This window comes from Sphaerodactylus townsendi, linkage group LG07 (assembly GCF_021028975.2).
Source record: "Sphaerodactylus townsendi isolate TG3544 linkage group LG07, MPM_Stown_v2.3, whole genome shotgun sequence".
NCBI classification, from domain to species: domain Eukaryota; kingdom Metazoa; phylum Chordata; class Lepidosauria; order Squamata; family Sphaerodactylidae; genus Sphaerodactylus; species Sphaerodactylus townsendi.
In genome coordinates, this window is record NC_059431.1 from 33,671,506 (window position 1) to 33,691,619 (window position 20,114).

At 41.0% G+C, this 20,114-nt stretch overlaps 1 protein-coding gene across 10 annotated transcripts in view; it reads left to right on the top strand.

Moving 5' to 3' along the window:
- Window positions 1–20,114, top strand: part of MAST4 (microtubule associated serine/threonine kinase family member 4) — a 312,250-nt gene that overhangs the window by 230,566 nt on the left and 61,570 nt on the right. For 6 of the 10 annotated variants that reach the window (XM_048502661.1, XM_048502662.1, XM_048502654.1 and 3 more), the window contains 5 exons: window positions 825–913; window positions 8,467–8,536; window positions 10,675–10,695; window positions 14,193–14,271; window positions 19,414–19,571. In XM_048502661.1, coding sequence (XP_048358618.1) covers window positions 825–913; window positions 8,467–8,536; window positions 10,675–10,695; window positions 14,193–14,271; window positions 19,414–19,571 — 417 coding nt within the window. The remainder of the gene's footprint in view (window positions 1–824; window positions 914–8,466; window positions 8,537–10,674; window positions 10,696–14,192; window positions 14,272–19,413; window positions 19,572–20,114) is intronic. The other 4 variants (XM_048502663.1, XM_048502656.1, XM_048502658.1 and 1 more) reach the window with 1 other exon arrangement.

Genomic DNA, 20,114 nt, shown 5'->3' on the forward strand with positions numbered 1-20,114 from the left:
TGTTGTCATATATTTATTTAAATATGTGGTACACAGATATGTTCATAACTCGATTAGCTTTGGTGACATAATTTGTTCATATCTTTTAAGATGGGGACTGTTTTCATAGGTATATGTGATTATAATTACAAAGCTGTGAGTACATGTAAAGAAAATGTCAAAATTCTCCCTTTTAGATGTATGAGTTTACTATTCATGTCATAATTATCTGTAATGGAGAAAAATAGTGATTTGCAATACTTGAGATGAAAAATGTATGTGAAGGAACACATTTATCTTTGTAGGATATTTGAGGTCTATTTACAAAGGCACAGATGTGAAATCTGCCTCAATAATTAGATTTTCAATTAGTAAATCATAAGATTGATAAATTATTACACATCGTGCAGTTGTGAAATTCATGCAAACACAAATATACTGAATGATGATTGTAAGTTGATAATCTGTTTTTTAGTTATATGTTACAAAGCTTGTATATTATGTGAGAAGAAATATCAAAGTTCAGTAAAGTAATGTGGCAGTTGGAAGGTGGGTTAGTTTTCTGGGTAATAACTTTACTAAACATGTGGGTATAATTAACCTCAATTAGTTTTACTGCGCTGGTAGAACATTATAACTCATTTTGCCATTCAGCATGGGTCAGCCTGATGTTTTCTGTATCAGAATGTGTATTTTGCTGCCAAAATGCCAGTGACTCTGAGTTTTAGATGATTAGAATGATAAAGAAACGTTTATCAGAGTACTGTAAATAACTACAAATAATGCAGTTGTACAGTATGTTACAAATCTCTAGTTTAAAAATAGTTTTCCTTTCCTTTCTGTAGTTGCCGTACAAGTAACCGGAAAAGTTTGATATGCAATGGACAGTCTCCAGCTATGCCGCGACCCCATTCACCTCTTTCAGCTCATGCAGGTAATTATTCTCTGTTAATAAAACTGAATATTTTTTTTATTTAAAAAGACTGTTCTGTAATATTTCTTAAATGGTAATATTTCATTATAGCAATCTACATTATATAGGCTTTGATTTAGAATTTTACTACACTTGACTGAGCTGGAGTTCCTTTGGAGAATTCTTATCTGGCACCAGATCAGCTAACCCTGTCTAGAATCTTGGTTGAATATTCTGGTTACAGGCATTATAATACACAACAAACTATTCTGCTGGTTGTTCCATTTCAAAGTACAAGGGCTCTGCAATAAGCACTTGAGATGTATTACCTCAGATCCAAGGCCTGTGTGCTGTTTAAAATGTTCTAACAATCTCTGTTCTTGTTATCTGCGCAAAGGCCTATCTGCACAATGAGGCAGCAAAGTGGGTTAAAGACAGCTTTTACTTAGAATTGTGCTAAAGTAGGTATCAAAGAGAGCTAGTGTAATGACTGAAAAGACTGATCTGTGAACCAGGTTGAGATATCGTGGTTGAGATATCATTTGCCATGAAGACATTAGTTTTCTGACATGGTTTCTATTGGTTCATCAGTAGTTTCGGGGGTGGGGGCACACATTTGTCTCATAGCAGACTGGCAGTATAGCATAGCCACAAAAGGCTTGCTCATTTGTTCAGAATTGCTTTTACTGGCCAAAATGACTTGGCACAATCTTCACAGAACATATTTATAAATTAGCTCTGGGCGTACAGAGACAAAGACAAGCGGAACGTTAGTCTTGAGGAATATTAAGGTTTTATACTGCAAGAGGCCTCTCCAATTCTGTAATAAGGGGAAGTAACAACCCACCTAATAAAGATTCGTTCACTCAAAAAATGTATTGTCCAAAGAACCCTTTGGCAACCCTATGTAGAACATCAGAAGAGACACATTTTGAGATGCTGCAGCAAGAAGGAACACATTTAACTGATAGGAGTTTGAAGACCATAAGAATGTAACCCAAGTACAGTTGTCCACTTTCAAGTGGAGCAACTATTTGTGCTTGGTTAAGACAAAAGTTGGCAATGGTGTTCATGGTGACATAGCTATAGTTGGGTTTAAGCTATAGTTTGGGTTTACAAATTCAGCAGTGATTCACCAGATATCTGACTATGCTGCAAAGGAGATGCTGTATAAGGCCTATGACCAGGTTGTAACCAGCTACTTTTTTCTACAAGACCATTGAAAAGTCTTGAAAATAAAATAATTTCTAGACTAATTGCACCTTATGTTCTGTTATTCTTTATTTACGAAAGATATGTGCCACATCTCCTGAGTCTGGCTGGAGATGGCTTACAAATAACAATATAATTAATTCATTTAAATATTTAATCAGTAATATTTAATCAGTACAACATTTCAGTTTTCACAAGATTTACAGTTTCTTACCTTTGAGGCAGAGATGCAGGATTTCTAGAGCTAATTATTCCCAAACTAACTGTATATATATTGAGGCTTCCTAGTTATTGCCTATAAATACAGTATTGTTTTGAAATGCTGATTTTTTTCCCAGTGTTAACTTGTCCCTGGAGATTATAGTATTAATTATCTTTTTAATGCCTGACCTGACCAATCAGGTTTCTCCGTAAGGCCAGAAATGTCAGTAGTTGTCTCAACAGCATATGAAGTATCATAAAACTAAAATATGCAACAGCCAGCAAATCCCTGGGAACAGCAGGGTTTGAGTAATAAGCAGCCACTGCACATATGGGCAGAGAATTAGCTGGTGCTAGTTATTCTTTGGAAGCCTCTCGGGCATTGACTTACAGATGGGTGAATGAGTGCTGAGAGGAATGCTGTAAATGATGAAGATCACAGACAGAACTTCAGCGGTAATATTTCTTGCTTTTCTGGAATGCGACACCTCAAATTCACAGCGATAGAATTCCTTGCCCTTTTTTCTCTGGGTTTTCTTGCATACTTTCTTGTTGTCTGAGTTATTTTAATGCTCAGAAAAGTTGCTTCAGTTTGCAACGAGCTACACGATTTCAGATTGCAGAGTATGATTTTCATTTCTAAAGAAATCCCTGCATTTTAACAGTGGGTTAGGTTTAATGGCCACATTTAAGGTTGAAGTGCTTTGGATAAGAATTTAGGGGAAGGATCTCAGACACTCCTTGGGGGAAGGATCTCAGACAGTGACGTAGTGGTTAAGAGCAGGTGCATTCTAATCTGGAGGAACCAGGTTTGATTCCCCGCTCTGCCGCTTGAGCTGTGGAGGCTTATCTGGGGAATTCAGATTAGCCTGTGCGCTCCCACACACGCCAGCTGGGCAACCTTGGGCTAGTCACAGCTTTTCGGAGCTCTCTCAGCCCTACCCACCTCACAGGGTGTTTGTTGTAAGGGGGGAAGGGCAAGGAGATTGTAACCCCCTTTGAATCTCCTACAGGAGAGAAAGGGGGGATATAAATCCAAACTCCTCCTCCTCCTGTTCCTGCTCCTCCTGCTCCTCCTCCTCCTGCTCCTCCTGCTCCTGCTCCTCCTCCTCCTCCTCCTCCTCCTCCTCCTTCTTCTTCTTCTTCTTCTTCTTCTTCCTCTTCCTCTTCTTCTTCTCCTCCTCCTCCTCCTCCTCCTCCTCCTCCTCCTCTTCCTCCTCCTCCTTCTTCTTCTCCTTCTTCTCCTTCTCCTCCTTCTCCTCCTTCTCCTTCTCCTTCTGTCTCCACTTTTGTGTGACAGCAAAGACAACTCCAGAGCAAGAATGGGACAAAATAGGACTGAAAATATTGTGTTTTTCCCTTTTTACGTAATTTTTTTTTGTTTTGGGCTTTCTGCAGTGTGGAGAAGCCCTTTGGTGTTGGCAGCATGGTGATGCCACATCTCGCCATCCAGGTCTGGATTAGGCTGTATATCTTACTTACTTCCAGCTCCTCAAATGCATTGAGCAACTTGGTAACATCTGATTTTTTTTTTAAAAAAAGCAGTATCTCCACATAATGGAAAGAAGATAATGGGAAAAGAAAAGAATTTCCTCTCTTCCATTATCTCAAAACAAACCAGAGGTTTGTATCCTGTAACTGGCCCTTGCCTGGTTCAGCAGGAATTGTCAATCAAAGTAGCTGTCAGATCTTAGGCATGAGGTAGGCGCTGTTCCAGCTGCTGTAAATTCCAGCAACAAGGAACTTCTGAGCTCATTTAATGGGTTCACACACGTCTCTGATTTCATTCATCACTTTCACTTCTGGATGATTCATTGCTAAAGAAGAGAAGTTTATCTAATTGCCCAACCTAAAAAGTGGAAATCAATGGAAAGGGTATTGTTAGCATGCTGATCACATCACTCCATTCTGGTCCTCTCCTGCTTATTGTCAGAACTACTGTCCCTAAAATACAATATGTGCTACCCAACAAGTCTTGAGGATTCCAGACCATGAAAGTGGGTCTGGCCAGTGGCTGGGCTCACACAACTGGTCTGCAATTTTCCTGGGAAGAAACTGCTGGGGTGAGGGGGAGGAGGAAAAACTTGAGGCAGAAGGGCAGATAAAGGTAGATTGACCATTGGGTATGAAGGAAATAGGATTACCAAATTCAGGTTAGGACATAGCTGAAGATTTTAGGGGGAGGGAGCCTGGGGACAGTGAGGTTTGAGAACTCACCTACAGACTCCACCCTCCAAAGCAACCATTTTCTACACGGTAACTAGAGTTGCTGACTTCCAGTTGGAATCTGAGGTCATTCAGAATTACAACTGATCCCAAGATGACAAAGATCAGTTCCCCTGGAGAGTGGACTTTATGGCATTGCACCCTGCTGAGGTTGCTTCCTTCCTCAAACTTTGCTTTCCAGTCTCCACCCCCAAATCTCCAGAACTTTCCCAACTTGGAACTGGCAATACTAAAAAGGAAACAGGAACAGAGAACAGGCTATGGAGGCTCTCAGGAAAGGGAGTGATACTTGTGGAGGGGAAATTTGATGCCTCCTATAAGTCTTTGTGGATTCACACTTGTGGATTCCCCATTTCTATATTTTAGAACTATGTGATAGACATCACCCCCATTTTAGCCTTCAGTTCTGGGGAGTATGAGGCAGATGCAGTTTTGCTTTATCTTATTTGTGCTATTTTTAACTCATTTAATGTATTGTCGAAGGCTTTCCCAGCCGGATTCAACTGGTTGTGGTGGGTTTTCCAGGCTCTGTGGCCATGGTCTGGTAGATCTTATTCCTAACGTTTCACCTGCATCTGTGGCTGGCATCTTCAGAGGTGTATCACAGAGGGAAGTCTGTTACACACTGTGTCCAGAGAGAAGGGAAGTTTGGGGTATATATTGTCCATGACAATATATAGGTTTGGGGTCTATATTGTCCATGACAATATATATGTTTGGGGTATATATTGTTCATGACATAATGGTGCAGAGAGAATGGATAGAGGTAACTTCTTATCCCTCAGGAGAACTCAGGACCACCCAATGAAATTGACTTGTAATAGAGACAGGATGGACAAACTAAAATATTTCATTACCCAATGAGTGATAAAATTGTGGAATTAACTGCCTTTGGATGTAGTGATTGGCAGTAGCATAGATGGCTTAAATGGGGATTAGACACAGAGCAGTGGCTACTAGCCATGGTGACTGCGGGAATTTCAATTTTCAGAAACGTTAAACTTTTAAAACCCAGTGCTAAGAGGAGAGGGCCTTGGCCTCTGTGCCCTGTATGTTAGCACTCCAGGGCAATTGGTTAGTTGCTGTGTAAAACTGAATGCTGGTCTGATCCAGCAGGGCTTTTCTTCTCCTCTTCACTTCCATAACTTGGTTGCAACCCTTCGGTTCTTAACACTGGAAATGAAAAGGAATTTTTAATTTTATTACGTTTTAAAACTTGATTAATTTCTGGTTTGGTCATCCCTGTTCGGTAAGCACTGTGTAGTTTAACATCGTGGGGAGAATAATACACTACTGACTTGGCTTGTGGAAGAAAACTAGATATCATCATATAATCAGATAATTCAAATGTAAATCAGTCATATACTGTAACATTATTTGGTGTCTTTATAGTGATCCGTTGCTCATTGCTCTTCAGTAGGTAGACTGATTCACCTTTTTGAATCAGAAGCGTGAGGTCACAAAGGAAAAAAACAAGATACCTTATCCACTAAAACAAATTTCTTCATTGTATGCTGTAAAGTGAGTTCTGACAGTTGGTCTCTGGAAGGACTTTTGTGTAATTCCTGACAGGCTCCACTGCCCATAAAAAGACATTTTTTGCTGGTGTCGCTTTTATATTTCCTCCGTAGACGGTCCTCATGCTCTAATTATACATGCTGAGAGGCATAGGCATGCTAAAGTGTTGTGAACTTTCCCTCAACAGCTGTCTGCCAAGCTTTCTCGGTGTTCAGCAGCAGGCTGAGTGGTCTAGTGAGAAAGTAACAAGTCCCCAAAGGATACGTCCCCTTCACAATGAGCAGTCACATCTTCATATCATTTAAGATCACCTCTTGGTCTTAAAATAGCCTTGGGAATTGCTTTTCCATTGAATTTTCACTTGGTGCTTCTTGGCATATAAAACAGCATTAAAACAGAGCAACAGACAAAGGAAACAGAATGCAGAAGTTTTAAAGAATGTATCTTTTTGCAGTGTTTTGTCACGGTGATGTCTATAAATGCTAATATGCAAGAACAGTGAGGTATTTCGTATTACTTCAGAAAAAGAATGTTCTAAGAGAGAGAGAGAGAAAGAGAGAGAGAGAGAGATTTCTATAAGGGAAATGGACTGATTGTTTTTGCAGTGATGTAAAGATAGGGTTCAGTAAATAGAGAGCCAGAAACGTATACCAGAGAGGCATGGATTAAAAAAACAGTGTTAGTCACGACTACTAGGACAGACTGGGTGATGAAGAGTAGTAAATTAGATGCAGGCAGTGCATTCCTGAGAGCTGCCTATGCTGCGGCAGAAAGCCTTGACATAACTATGCACTGCTAGTTCTGTCTCTAAAAGATTTGGTTGGCAGGGAAAAAAGTTAGTAGTTGGGTTTCAGTAGCTGCATCTGAATCACCGTCCCCAGCAATTACACTGTAGTTTTCCATACAAGTGCTGTGATGAGGCAGCATGGCTGTGATTAATGGGGCAGGCACAACCAATTTGCAAGCAGCAGGCATAGGAGCTGAGCCCAGCACCCATCATAGTCGAGGAGTGGGTAGGGGCATGACCAGAGATAGTGGCTTTGTGTCCATGACATCCCCCTTAAAGGGACCGAGTCCTCTTACAGGTTCCTTTGGCAGCTGACAGAGTTGGGAAGAGCCTCTGCAATACCCTTCCTGTGAATACCTCAAGCTAGCCTCTGCCCCCCCCCCCCCCCAGAGTACTAAGGGCCATCACCTCAAATGGGGAAGAGGGAGATGTTGTGGAGAGTCTGTACAGTCACCACTTGCAGCTATAGAACACTCAGACTGCTAACCTCTGCACCACCACTGCTTTTGGTGGAGAAGGAGAGGAGGCTGCAGAGGCTAGAAGTGCACCCAGCAGCCTCTCAGTGTGCACCCTTCTCAACATCCCTTGTGACACTAAGCAACTTATTTAGGTGCCTTGCAGCTTCTGACTGCCAGAGAATGCATTCTACCACTCACAACAGGTCTCCAGCTGCTCCTCTTGAAAGAGTGGGTGGGGCAATTAGCTGAGCCAACCACAGGCCTGGTGTCTAAGGCCCAGGCAAGGGACCAGAGGTCCCTATTTTGTCAGGTCACCAGCAACCACACCACCTGGCTCTTGATGTATCCTGCTGCTCACCTCTCTCACCACCTCCATTCCCCACTGTCGGGAATGGTGGCTTGGAGCATAGAGCCCTGGGGTCTTGAACAAGCATCCCAGCTGGAGATTGGAGAGGCCAGGTTGGCAGTGGTTTCCTCCTCCCTGGCCCCTGGTTACTGACTGCGCAGTGTACTGGCCATTCCACAACCCCTCTCAGGCATCTCTGTTGATGGACCTGAAGGGCACGTAGCCTGCGTGTCATCACCGTGCTGCGTGCCTTGCCATGTATTTTTTGAGGTGACTTGTCTGGGCTTTTTGAAGGGCAAGAGAGCTCAGATTGGATATTGGGGAAGAGGCTCTGTGCAAGATTTGATTGGCCATGCCTATAATCAGTAACCTGAGCTGCTTGGGATCTCATGGGTACTACCACTGTAGTGGAGGGACTCTAGGTTTTTTTCCATACAATTGGACCTATGATGGTAATTTTGAAGGTGCAACTTTGTACTCTCTCAGGGGGCGTTCCCAGGCTGAAAGGGCTCAGGAAGTGGATTAACTCTAGCCATGGCCCACAAACTACCCAATACAATGCTAGCACATAGGTCTGCCTCAGTCACTATGGGGCTCTGCTGGCACCTGTGAGTGGCTCAGCAATGCTTCGGACCTGCCCTGATATAACTGACTATTTTGCTGGCATAAATCAGAGATATGCCAATATAAGGTTCAGTCAACTCCCTTACTACTTTGCCTCCCCACTTAGGATTGCACAGTAAAAACAATATACCTAAACAGTATGTGTGTGAAGAAGTAAAACTCCATTAACTAATTTTGGTTTTCTTATTTCATTTTCTAATAGGGAGCAGTCCTCAAGACAGCCCAAGAAACTTCTCTCCTAGTGCCTCGGCCCACTTTTCTTTTGCACGAAGGTAGGAAATATGTGGATGTTTCTTAACATGTCCTAATTATCAAAGGAAGCCATGCTATATGCATATTTGTTGACTGTGTGATTACTAAAGTGATAAATAGAACTCTATTTTTATTAAAGTGGAATGTAGTTAATTATTTTTTGGGTTTATATTGCTCAGTTGCTGCAATGCATAAGGTCACAATTATTTTAAAATCAGACATACTGCAGGTGTCAAATATAAGAGATTTGTTTTCACAGCAATGGAAAGCTTCTTTTCTTAAATTGGTTCGGGGGAAAATGGAACCTTGCTCTGGATCATGAAGTAGTCTTTCCAATTTGTAATAGTAGACAAATTGAATACTAATTAAAACTTCTCACTTGTAAATTGGTTCTTGTAGTAATGGTATCCTCAGAGTGAGTTGTTTGACTGCCAACCAGGTCTGCCTAAAGTTGTGTTGTGTCGATTTCGACAGGTTCATTATGTATAGTACTGTGGGAGTTTCATCTACCTCAGTGATTCTCAAACCAGTCTCCCCACATATTAAAAGGAGTCACCTGTGATAAAATGTGGTGACTGTAGAGACACCTCTAAAGAGATTGTAGTTGTCCTATCATTCTGCTGGATTGTTAGATATGTTAATTAAGTTGCAGGACTAGATTGAGACATCCAAAGTTAAGTGTTCCATTTGTCACTTGCAGTCAGTTGGTGATGGTGGCTTCACTAGAAGATTGAGGAAAAGGAAGCCTATGCCAGGAAACTGATCCTTCTTGAATTAGAACACACAGAATCTAAAGCTTTAAAGGGAAGGGTGAAAACATTTTATCAGGAAGCATATGTGTAAGGAATCATGTTGGTACAGTTCTTGGATGATATATTTGAAATGTCACAAAACCTCATTTACATAACAGACCTGTTTGGACAGTCAGACGCTGTAGAACTGAGTTTACTTATAGATACACTATAGGTGAGATAGCAGGCATTTAATTGTAGCAAAAGATGACTAAGACTCACACTGATTGTTCTGAGGGTTCTGAGCCTTTAAACTGTTCAGTGGTATACTGAAGAAATTGAGCAGATTTAAACTAAATAATTGAACTCCGAAAGCTTTTTCAAAAAGTATTTTCTAAAGCATGTACAGATTTCCAGGGTAGCATATAGGTAATGTTACTTCTCTATTCCTCTCCTCCCCGTATGCAAACACTGTGATTTTAAAAATGACCTGTTTTCCATACAACAACAACCTTTATTAGGCATATAAAATGTTTTCCATACTTTAACACAAGTAAAAGCTAACATCATCACTAGAAGGGAAAATAACCAGGCTCAGACTTACATACTTTGGTCATGTGATGCGATCAAATTCGCTAGAAAAATCTATGATGCTCGGACTTGTCAGTGGCGGGAGAAGACCTGGACGCCAAAGAATAACGATGGCTAGATACCATAAAAGTTGATACAGGCATGAGCATCAACCAGCTGAAGGAAGCTGTACTTAATAGAAAAATGTGGAAAGAGCTTGCATATAGGGTCGCCAAGGGTCAAGAACGACTGAATGGATGACATCATCATCAAAAGCTAACATACATGAGAGATCATGTTGCTGGGGGGTGGGGGAAAGCACAGCGCTGCCTTGTGGAGGCGGCAGCTGTGCAAACAGTGCCACAGGGACGGCGTTTTTACCATCCCTGGGGCGCTGTTTTTGGCGGAGCGGAATCCACCTCTGTGGCACACATCTTACCATGACATTCTCCTGAAGATGCCAAACACAGATGCGGGTGAAATGTTAGGAGCTAAAACCATCAGACCATAGCCACACAACCTGAAAAACCCACAACAGTCAGTTCATTCTGGCCATGAAAGCCTTAGACAGTACATTATAGGTATGACTTAGCAGCAAAATCTTGCAATTTGACCTAAGGTGAATAGTGGAAAAAAACAGCTTCTTGAGAAGGAATCATACAGTGGGAATGCTGCTTAATTTAGAAGCATGGATTTCTTTGCACTTGATCATTTAAAAAAAAAAAAGAAAAATCAGAAATAATATGAAATGATGTATGGATTAAGTCTCAATTTTGTTTGAACTGGTATGCCAATTATGTATTTATATAGTTTTTCCACTTTTTTTTTTTAACTTGCTTGGTACAATTACACTGCAGTCATGGGCACCGAAATGAGAGGTAAATGCATAAAGTTCATAACACAGCTTTGGTGGTTTATGTATTTGATCATAAATTTCATGTCTCATTGGGACTCACAACCTCATCTCCCCCCTCAAAAACAAAACAAAAAACCTCAGTAAGTATTTCCCCTTTCAGGACACGTTTTGCCAGAAAAAAAAGGGAGAGCACTGCAGTTATTTCCCCATTTATTTATTTAAAATAATTATATAATTATTTTTTTTGCCATGTACTCAAAGCAATTTTCAGATACACACAATCTCACAATACTAGAACCAGGGGACATTCATTGAAAATGCTGGAGGGAAAATTAGGACTAATAAAAGAAAACACTTCTTCACACAATGTGTGATTGGTGTTTGGAATATGCTGCCACAGGAGGTGGTGATGGCCACTAACCTGGATAGCTTTAAAAAGGGCTTGGACAGATTTATGGAGGAGAAATCGATCTCTGGCTACCAATCTTGATCCACCTTGATCTCAGATTGCAAATGCCTTAGCAGACCAGGTGCTCAGGAGCAGCAGCAGCAGCAGGCCATTGTTTTCACATCCTGCATGTGAGCTCCCAAAGGCACCTGGTGGGCCACTGTGAGTAGCAGAATGCTGGACTAGATGGACTCTGGTCTGATCCAGCAGGCTAGTTCTTATGTTCTTAATGCTATAAATATTAAAACCAACAACAGTAGGTTCAAACAATCAATGTAACACTACAGTTTCCAAAAAAATACCCCTCAAAAAAACCTTCAACAGAGGCGTGTAACAGTCTTCCCTCTGTGATACACCTCTGAAGATGCCAGTCACAGATGCAGGCGAAACGTTAGGAACAAGATCCACCAGACCACGGCCACACAGCTTGGAAAACTCACAACAACCCTTCAAATAGTTCATCCTTATTTTTTTTCTCCTGAACACCACTGGAGATTACACTTTCTGTATTTCTTTAGGCAGCCTGTTCTGAAAGACTGAGGTTCCCACTGAAAAGGCCCAACCACAAACTGAAACTGTCCCATTCTCCCTCAGAGTTGGGACTGTAAATGACCTCTGATGTAAAAAAAAGTGATCTAGAAAGTATGTCAGTCTCAGATCATTGAGAGCTTTAAAGGTTAAAACCATCAAATTTTGAAACAAACTAGGTGCTTGTTTAGCTGTTTCAGCTTTTCAGCAATATGGCCAAATTTACCAGATCCTCTTAGGAAGTGGGTAGCTGCAGTCTGTACAAACAAATGTGTTCAAGTGATCTTCAGAAGCAGCCCGAAGTGGCTGCATTACAGTACTCTAGGCTTAAGAATACAGTAGCATGGATCAGTATAACTATACTGGCCATATCCAGAGCAGGTATAGTTGGAGAACAAAGTCCAACTTTAAAAGGCATTTTTAGCAACAAAAACAACCAGCTGATCTGTCTGAAAGCCTGAGTCCAAGAATACTCCCAGACCTTAACTGGCTACACCAAAGCCATAGCTACACCAGCCATTCTTGTCCACATCACCTCCATCCTGTCTGGATTTAGCTTTTGCTTGTTCTCTCTTAGCGACTTGACCACAGTCTCTGGACAACACTCCAGAATGGCATCCTCTGGGGCTTTAGTCAGAAAAATATTTGCAGGTTGGTGCCATCTGCGTAATGATGACTCCTAATCCTACAACTCTAGAGTTTAACTCCCTAGTTCCAGAGTCTAGTGACTGTTTCGTATTGCCTTTGTAAATGTTTCAGAGGCAGCCATCAGCTTCACCTCGGTTGCGTCTGTGGAGTCGGACAAATCCCCAGGGATCTATGTATACATTGAGACTTGCAATGAGAGAGTTTTGAGTCCTCTTCTGTGGCCCTCATGGCCTCCAAATGCTGATTCACTTCTCTAGAACTATTTTTCTTGTGCCAGTGGTCTTTCATAGGCAGACCATGACATCTCTGAAAATCTGAAGGATGAACTGAAAAATATTGCCCTTAAAGCAGTTTTTGACAGTATCCAACTATCAGCAAGAACATTGGCCTCCAGTGTGCCAGCGTGAAGGAATACTTGACTGTGATGCCAGGAGAGTTTTCAAGCTAAATGTCCTTTTGCCTGCTCCTCCCCATCATGCCAGCATCCAATTGGGAAAACAGCACAGCTCCACAGTGGCACGGACTTTTGACTCTCAATGCCATGGAGCTGAGGGGCATTGGCTACAGGTGCTCCTTGTGCCAGTGGAGGAAGCAAATGCATTTGCACAGCCCAGCACTGCCTTCTCAAGTGGATTCACTCTCCCCATTTGGATTGGAACAATAGTAGCTATTAGCATCTTTTAGAAGTTCTTCCTTGTAGGCATGGGTGTCATTCTATACAGCTGATCGGTAAATTGACGTGTGGGTATAATAAAAGCTTATCAGTTGAGCATGGAACCTCCAGAGGGTATTATTATACACAGATTATAGGGGCAGCTCCCTCAGTGGTTGTAGGACTCTTCAGTTAGTGAACCCTATTTGTAAAGCAGCTGCTTGCAAGTCTGTTGATGCCTTCATCAGACATTGCATTAATAGTGACACTACCAAATGAGTTCTCCACTGGGTGGTTGCTGATTAAATTATATTTTGATCCATCCTTGGGGATGGAAAGCTTTTCTACATCCTGATGAACATGGGCTGTCCCACCTCTGAACCCCAGAGAAAGGAAATTTGTTCGCTCACTATGACATGAGAACTTTGGGTGGCTTTTCAGGGACAAACTGCACAGATAATAATAGGCACAGCCAGTTTGCTTGGCAGTTCAGGAAATTATCAGACATCTTAAAAGAGCTTTCGCATATTAGAGTTTGGAAATCATCAGATGAACCCCATCCAATTAGGCTTGTCAGAAGTCTAAAGTTTTTTTTTGGGGGGGTGCTTTTCCAGCAATCAGAGATTGCCCCACCCCAGAACCACTACAAATTCAGATTCATGCTAAATGAACACATTTCCCTTTTCCATTTTCAGCACAGTTGTGCAAGAAATTGTTGGGTGATCTTTGTGATCATCTGCTGACTTTGCAGAATGGGCCTTTGTTATTTCCTCCTTCCGCTGAGTTAACTGAATATGAAATGTTATTCTTAGGGAACCATTTGGGAGCTGAATCAAGGTGGAAGGCTAAAGTGGGAATAGGGAACTGGTAGAAATGATGACTTCCTCTTATGAAGACTTAAGGGCCGTTTACAGTGTGGCTGGATGCATTCACATTTAGTAGACCACATGACCAATACGTCAGTCTCTGCTCCTCTCTACTCCTTCCTGCTCAGTATTTTGTATTTGCTAACTGAACATCTCATTATTTCACACTGAACACACTGATTATTTCATACCCATTATTTTAAAGTGTCTTACATGCTTATGATATTGTCTCAGTTTCATCCTAATCTGTCATTTTGTAAACTCTCTTGTCAGATTCATGTTTTATTTTTGTATAATTTTTCAAATAAGTGATAATAGTGATAACACATAGTGATAGTACAGTTGTCTTAAATTGTGTAAATTTCAATTCCCCACAGAACGGATGGACGGCGTTGGTCTTTGGCATCTCTCCCCTCCTCTGGCTATGGCACAAATACTCCAAGCTCAACAGTTTCAGTAAGTGAATATATATATAAAACTATCTGTACATTCATATATATGCAAATATCAGTTGATTAAATGTATTATCATATTCAGCCTTGTATGAATTTTTCAAAAGTGTATTTCGGAGATCGTAGATTTTGTATACAAAGAATGAAAGTTGCAGGCCATGCATCAATATCCACTTGAGAGTGTGAATGATAGTTACATTTACATTTCAGAAGTCTGTAGAAATTATTAATCATGTGTATAGATGACAGGGGTGCAAACAGTCCTGTCTTTGATAGGAGGGTATATGCAATCTGAGTGCCATGGCTTCATCTCTTGCATGTTTAGAAGCGACGAACCTCTACAAGTGGAGAATTCCAACTCCAGCTTTTTTCCTATGGTGTATGTTGTTAAGATTTCTAGAATATATTAGAGTCCTTGGAGGAAAATATCTGGGATGGCTATATTACTTTCATTGTAAAAGGACTGCAAGCAGTGGAAAAGCCCACGTGTTTACAAGTCTAGGTTTGTTCTCAAACGAAGTCTATCACTATGGCTAAATGTTAAGAACATAAGACGAAGGTCAGTCAAGTCCAGAGGTTTATTCACACAGTGGACTACCAGGTGCCTCTGGGAAGTCCACAAACAAGACAGCAGCATAATCTTCGACAGCACCTGATGTAATCGACATGTTCCTTTGATTCAGGAGAGAATAGATATGCATCTTGATTAGTATCCATTTTGACTAGTAGCCATATATAGTCCTATACTCCATAAACATGTCCACCCTTTTTTGAAGCTGTCCAAATTGTCAGCCATCACCATATCTTGGGGCAGGGAGTTCCACAATTTAACTATGCATTGTGTGAAGAAATACTTCCTTTTGCCTGTTTTGAATCTCTCACCCTTCAGCTTCAGCAGATGACAGAGGAAGAAAAGCTTATCCCTGTCTGCTGTCTCCACACCATGGATAATTTTATAGACTTCAATCATGTCTACTCTTATCTAAGCTAAGCCCTTAGCTAAGCTAAATAGCCTTTAGCATTTTAGCCACTCCTCACAGGGCAGGGATCTGTAATTTTTTCCATCCCTAGTATCTGTGTTGTGGGTGACCCTGTTGAGCAACTTTTTTTAAATCTACATAGGGGCTATCCAGTTTACACTTAGATACAGTGTTTTGTTTTATCACCTCATGCTGAAGGCCTTTTAGGATTAAATTAGAAAAAGTTTCTAAAAACAATTGTTCACTTTTTTTCCCAAAGAAATGAATGCAGACAGGGTCAAAAATGTTTGCCCACTCTGGAGGGTCTGGGAGAAGGGAAAACATAACCATACAGTTGTGATCACTGGTTAATGCTTTGTCTTCCCATGCTGGGGTAAGTAGTGTTGTTGAAGATAATAGTGCTGGGTGCAAAAACCATACAACCCCCAACATTATACTTGGAAATTTTGGGGGAGAGTACTTAAAATATCCTTTTTAAAAGCCCAGTAAATCCTGGCACCAAAAATTGTTGTGAGTAAAAATTCTGTGTAATGGCTGGATCTAAATATTCCAGTGACAGAATTAAAATTTCCTACCTTCCACTGCAGCCCCTTTGATGTCCATGAGATGCTGCTCCTAGGAATAGGGACCCTGAGTAATGACATGAGAGATTCTGTAAAGGATGAAAGGATGGTCCTAATGGGTAAACTAAGGCCCCTTCCGCACACGCAAAATAATGCGTTTTCAAACCACTTTCACAACTGTTTGAAAGTGGATTTTGCTATTCCGCACAGCTTCAAAGAGCACTGAAAGCAGCTTGAAAGTGCATTATTCTGCATGTGCGGAATGAGCCTAACAATAAGACTAGTTACAACTATAAACATCTACACAGAAGCTCTCAGTCTGGACTGCTTTCCCCATGTGTCTTAACTCCACGCATTAATTTAAATTCCTTAAAGGCACACATCACCACAAAAGAGGACAGCAGTAGGAAGGGGTGGAAATTGTCAGATTTAGTCTGGATCCCATTCAATGGTTAGTTACATTACAATAATTTAAACAGTGCCTCCCCACTTAACCCCCGATATCATTTACCAATCTCTGGATGGTCTTGTTTTCCTTCACTATTAGAAGTGTTTGGATGCTTGAATAGTTGTGAATTAATATCCTAATATAGAATCCAACTTCATTCATACTTATTTTCAAGATCAGCTGAAGTGTAGAAAATTCAAAAGAAATGTGAATTGCATTATGTCTGTTGGTGGATTGTTAATGAACTGCAGCATTCTGAAAATGGCTTAGTGCAAATTAATGAGGTTAGACATTAGTTTGATTACAAGTGAGAACCTGCAAGGACTTGCAGGAGACATCTCATTTTCTCTTTCCCTTTTCCTGAAAGCCCCCATAGCCTCTCCGCTTTCCCTGCTTCTATTTCTGCTTCCGATCTAACAGCCAACCTACAGTTATCTGCCCCTTTGTCTTATGCTCTCCCCCCCCCCCCGTAGCCTCTACCTAGGAAAGCAATAGCCCTATTCTATTGTGACAACCACTGGTCCAGACCACTTGCATGGTAGGGTATTCTCAAAGAATTTGGAGGAGGGGGCACCTCACTTTCTCTTTTATCTTCCTCGTCACACTATTTCCTCTTTCCCTCTTCCTTGGACACCTTCCCCTCATTACTTTATATTATACTCCCTGCCGCCTTTTTATCTTCACTACAACCCTGTGAGATAGGTTAGTCTGAAAACATGTGACTAACCTAAAATCACCCAGTGAGCTTCCACAGCAAGATGGAAATTTGAACCAGGGTTTCCCAGACCCTACTCTGAAGCTCAAACAGCTACATTACACTGGTTATCATCAGTGAAAAATAGCAAGCAGCCAGCCTTTTTAACTCCTGCAATTTGGATAGCGTCAAATCGCTCAGTGGTTGTTGCCAGGCTCAGGCTTAGCCACAGTAAGTCTTTCTTCAGAGGCCAGAACAGCCTTGGAAAGGACCCCTCCCCACTCCTCCTGCCTTTGAATCACAGAAATTTAAGCTGGAATTCTGTGATTGCCTAGCAACAGCCACTGAGGAAATAATTTTTTAAAGCTACAGGCTCTCCTTCTATCATTTTGGTTTTAAAAAACCCTCTTCAAACCCAGGGCAAATCACAGCTCTATTCATTGGATTTAAGTATCCTCAGATTTGGTTGACTTCACTAAGTATATAGACATGTGGGGTCTGTGAAACATATGACAGGGGAAGTCATTGAAATTTACAAAGACTGAGATAGATTTGGGTGGTCCAAGGGACTTCCTTTTTAACTAACAGAAAAGAAGAGATTCTGAAAATCAATAAAACCTGGCTACTGGTACTAAAAACACCCAAACCAAAAAACAGAGGATTTTTCAAACGCCATTTGACAATCCACCAGATGCTAAAAAACTTCGACCTCACCTCACTCTGATTTCTGAGAGGAGTCGTATTCAAATGCAACTGCAAATGAACTTCACCTGGACATATGCAAATGCACCTCATCCTCCTCACACCACAGAGATGACTAAAACAAATACTCAGCTACACAAAACTCTTCATATTGTGCCATGGAAAGAAACATTCCTCTGAAGATGTCAGCCATAGATGTGGGTGAAAGGTTGGGTTCTAAAACTACCACATTAGAGCCCCACAGCCCAGAAAACCCACAACAGCCTGTTTGTATAGTGAATGACCATTTTCTTGTCTTGTACTGAAATCTACATAGACCCACTAACATATACAATGTTGGCATGTCTCTGAAAATTGGTTCTGTAACTTTCCAGCCTAGTTAAATCTTGACAAAACTGCCTTTGTATCTTGGTGACACTTGTAACTCGCCTTTCCCCAAAAAGGACTTGAAGTGTGTTACAACATCATTTAAAACCATCGTTAAACAGATGTGTAAATCATAACAGTGTTAATGTGAAGAACAGAAAATCAAATAATTCACAAAAAAAGCCTTCTGAAATTAGTCAGTTTTTCCACAAGCCTCTGGAAAACCAAGTGCATAACATATTCAGGAAATCCATTCCATCAGGGTGACGCCATTACTAGAAAAAGTTCTGGGATGTATAGGTGCTGTTCTAACCTGTTTGCAAGAAGAAACCTGTAACAAACTTTTATTTGCAGAGCACAGTGAACAAGGCAGTTCTGTAAATATATGGGTCTTAAGCCCTAAAAGGCTTTGTAAGTAATAACTAGTAATTTGAATTGAACTTGAAATCGTATAGGCAGCCAGAGAATCACTTTTTAAACACATGGAATATACATATTGCTGTTCTGTCACTGTTTTGTTGTTTATTGGTTGTGTATGAAGTGTCTTTTTTATTTGATTTCCTGCACAGAGAAAAGCAGTGTGTTATGTTTGCTGTCAAGTCACAGCTGATTTATGGCAACCTCATAGAGTTTTCAAGGCAAGAAACATTCATAGGTGGTTTGTTATTGGCTGCTTCACATCATGACCCTGGTATTCCTTGGAGGTCTCCCAACCAAATACCTGAGAATATGTGACTGGCTCAAGGTCATCCAGCAAGCTTCCATAGTGCAAATTAGGATGTGCACCTGGGTTTCCCAGGTCCTAGTCCGACACCTTAACCACACAGGCTTTCATGAAAATCAGTATACAATCACTTCAATAAACAGTAAAAGAGTTCCCATATTAAGTTTTCAAATGGTCTCAAATTATCTTGAAGATAATCCCATGTAAAGTGCACTACCAATGCCTAGCCTTGATGTTACTGTTACCTAGAGCAGCATGGTCAAGTCAGCTGTATTGAGATAGGAAGCCAACTTATGTGCTGGATATGGGTAGGAAGACATTCACAGTAGCTAAGTTTCCCTGTGTTTCCAGTAATATTAGATCCAGTGGAATTCTTCACTCAATCGGATCAGGAGAGGATCAGGTGAACCCCATACATTACTAGTTTCACTAACTTTATTTTAAGAGCAAATGGAAAATTTGCTGACGGAATACAGTTTGCGAGAGCTCGCCTGTGTCTGCACAGTATATATAAAATGAATGTTTGTCATTGTGTTGCTTTAAATGAGTCCAAAGATAATTCTTCTTAACTGTTTTCTGTAAACTTTAGATTTCTGAAAGCAATCCATGCAATTTTTAAAATGGCTTTAGGCCTATGCCATGAATTAATCTTGTACATTTTTATTGCAGTCATCATGTTCCTCTCAAGAGAAGTTGCACCAGTTACCATACCAGCCAACACCGGATGAATTACACTTTTTGTCTAAACATTTCTGTGCCACTGAAAGCATTGCCAGTGATAGTAGATGTAGGACCACCCAAATGCGTCCACGATCAAGAAGTCTCAGGTGGGTTAACTTATTTGAAATCAGAAATTATATCTGATTGTAGGAATCTGTTTAAATATAGCTTTTAAAAATATGTCAATAAAATGTTATGCCTGTAATATATAGCTTAGTTTCTAAGTAGTCATCCACTCATGAAGCTTACAGTGAGTAGGATCCAGCCAACTTGTTCAGTCCATCTCACCCAGTTCTTCTCCTTACTGTAGACCACAACTCATATGGCTTTTGTACATGCAGGTCCCATGATACCCTATTTGGGTGGTCCAAGGGACTTCCTTTTTAACCAACAAAAATGCTTTGTCGAAGGCTTTCGTGGCCAGATTCAGCTGGTTGCTGTGGGATTTCTGGGCTGTGTAGCCGTGGTCTTGTTCCTAACGTTTCACCTGCATCCGTGGCTGTGATACACCTCTGAAGATGCCAGTCACCAGATGCAGGTGAAACGTTAGGAACAAGGTCTACCAGACCACGGTCACACAGCCCGGAAAACCCATAACCACCAACAAAAATCCTACTTGGATCCCACCCAGTTTTATGAATTCACAGTGT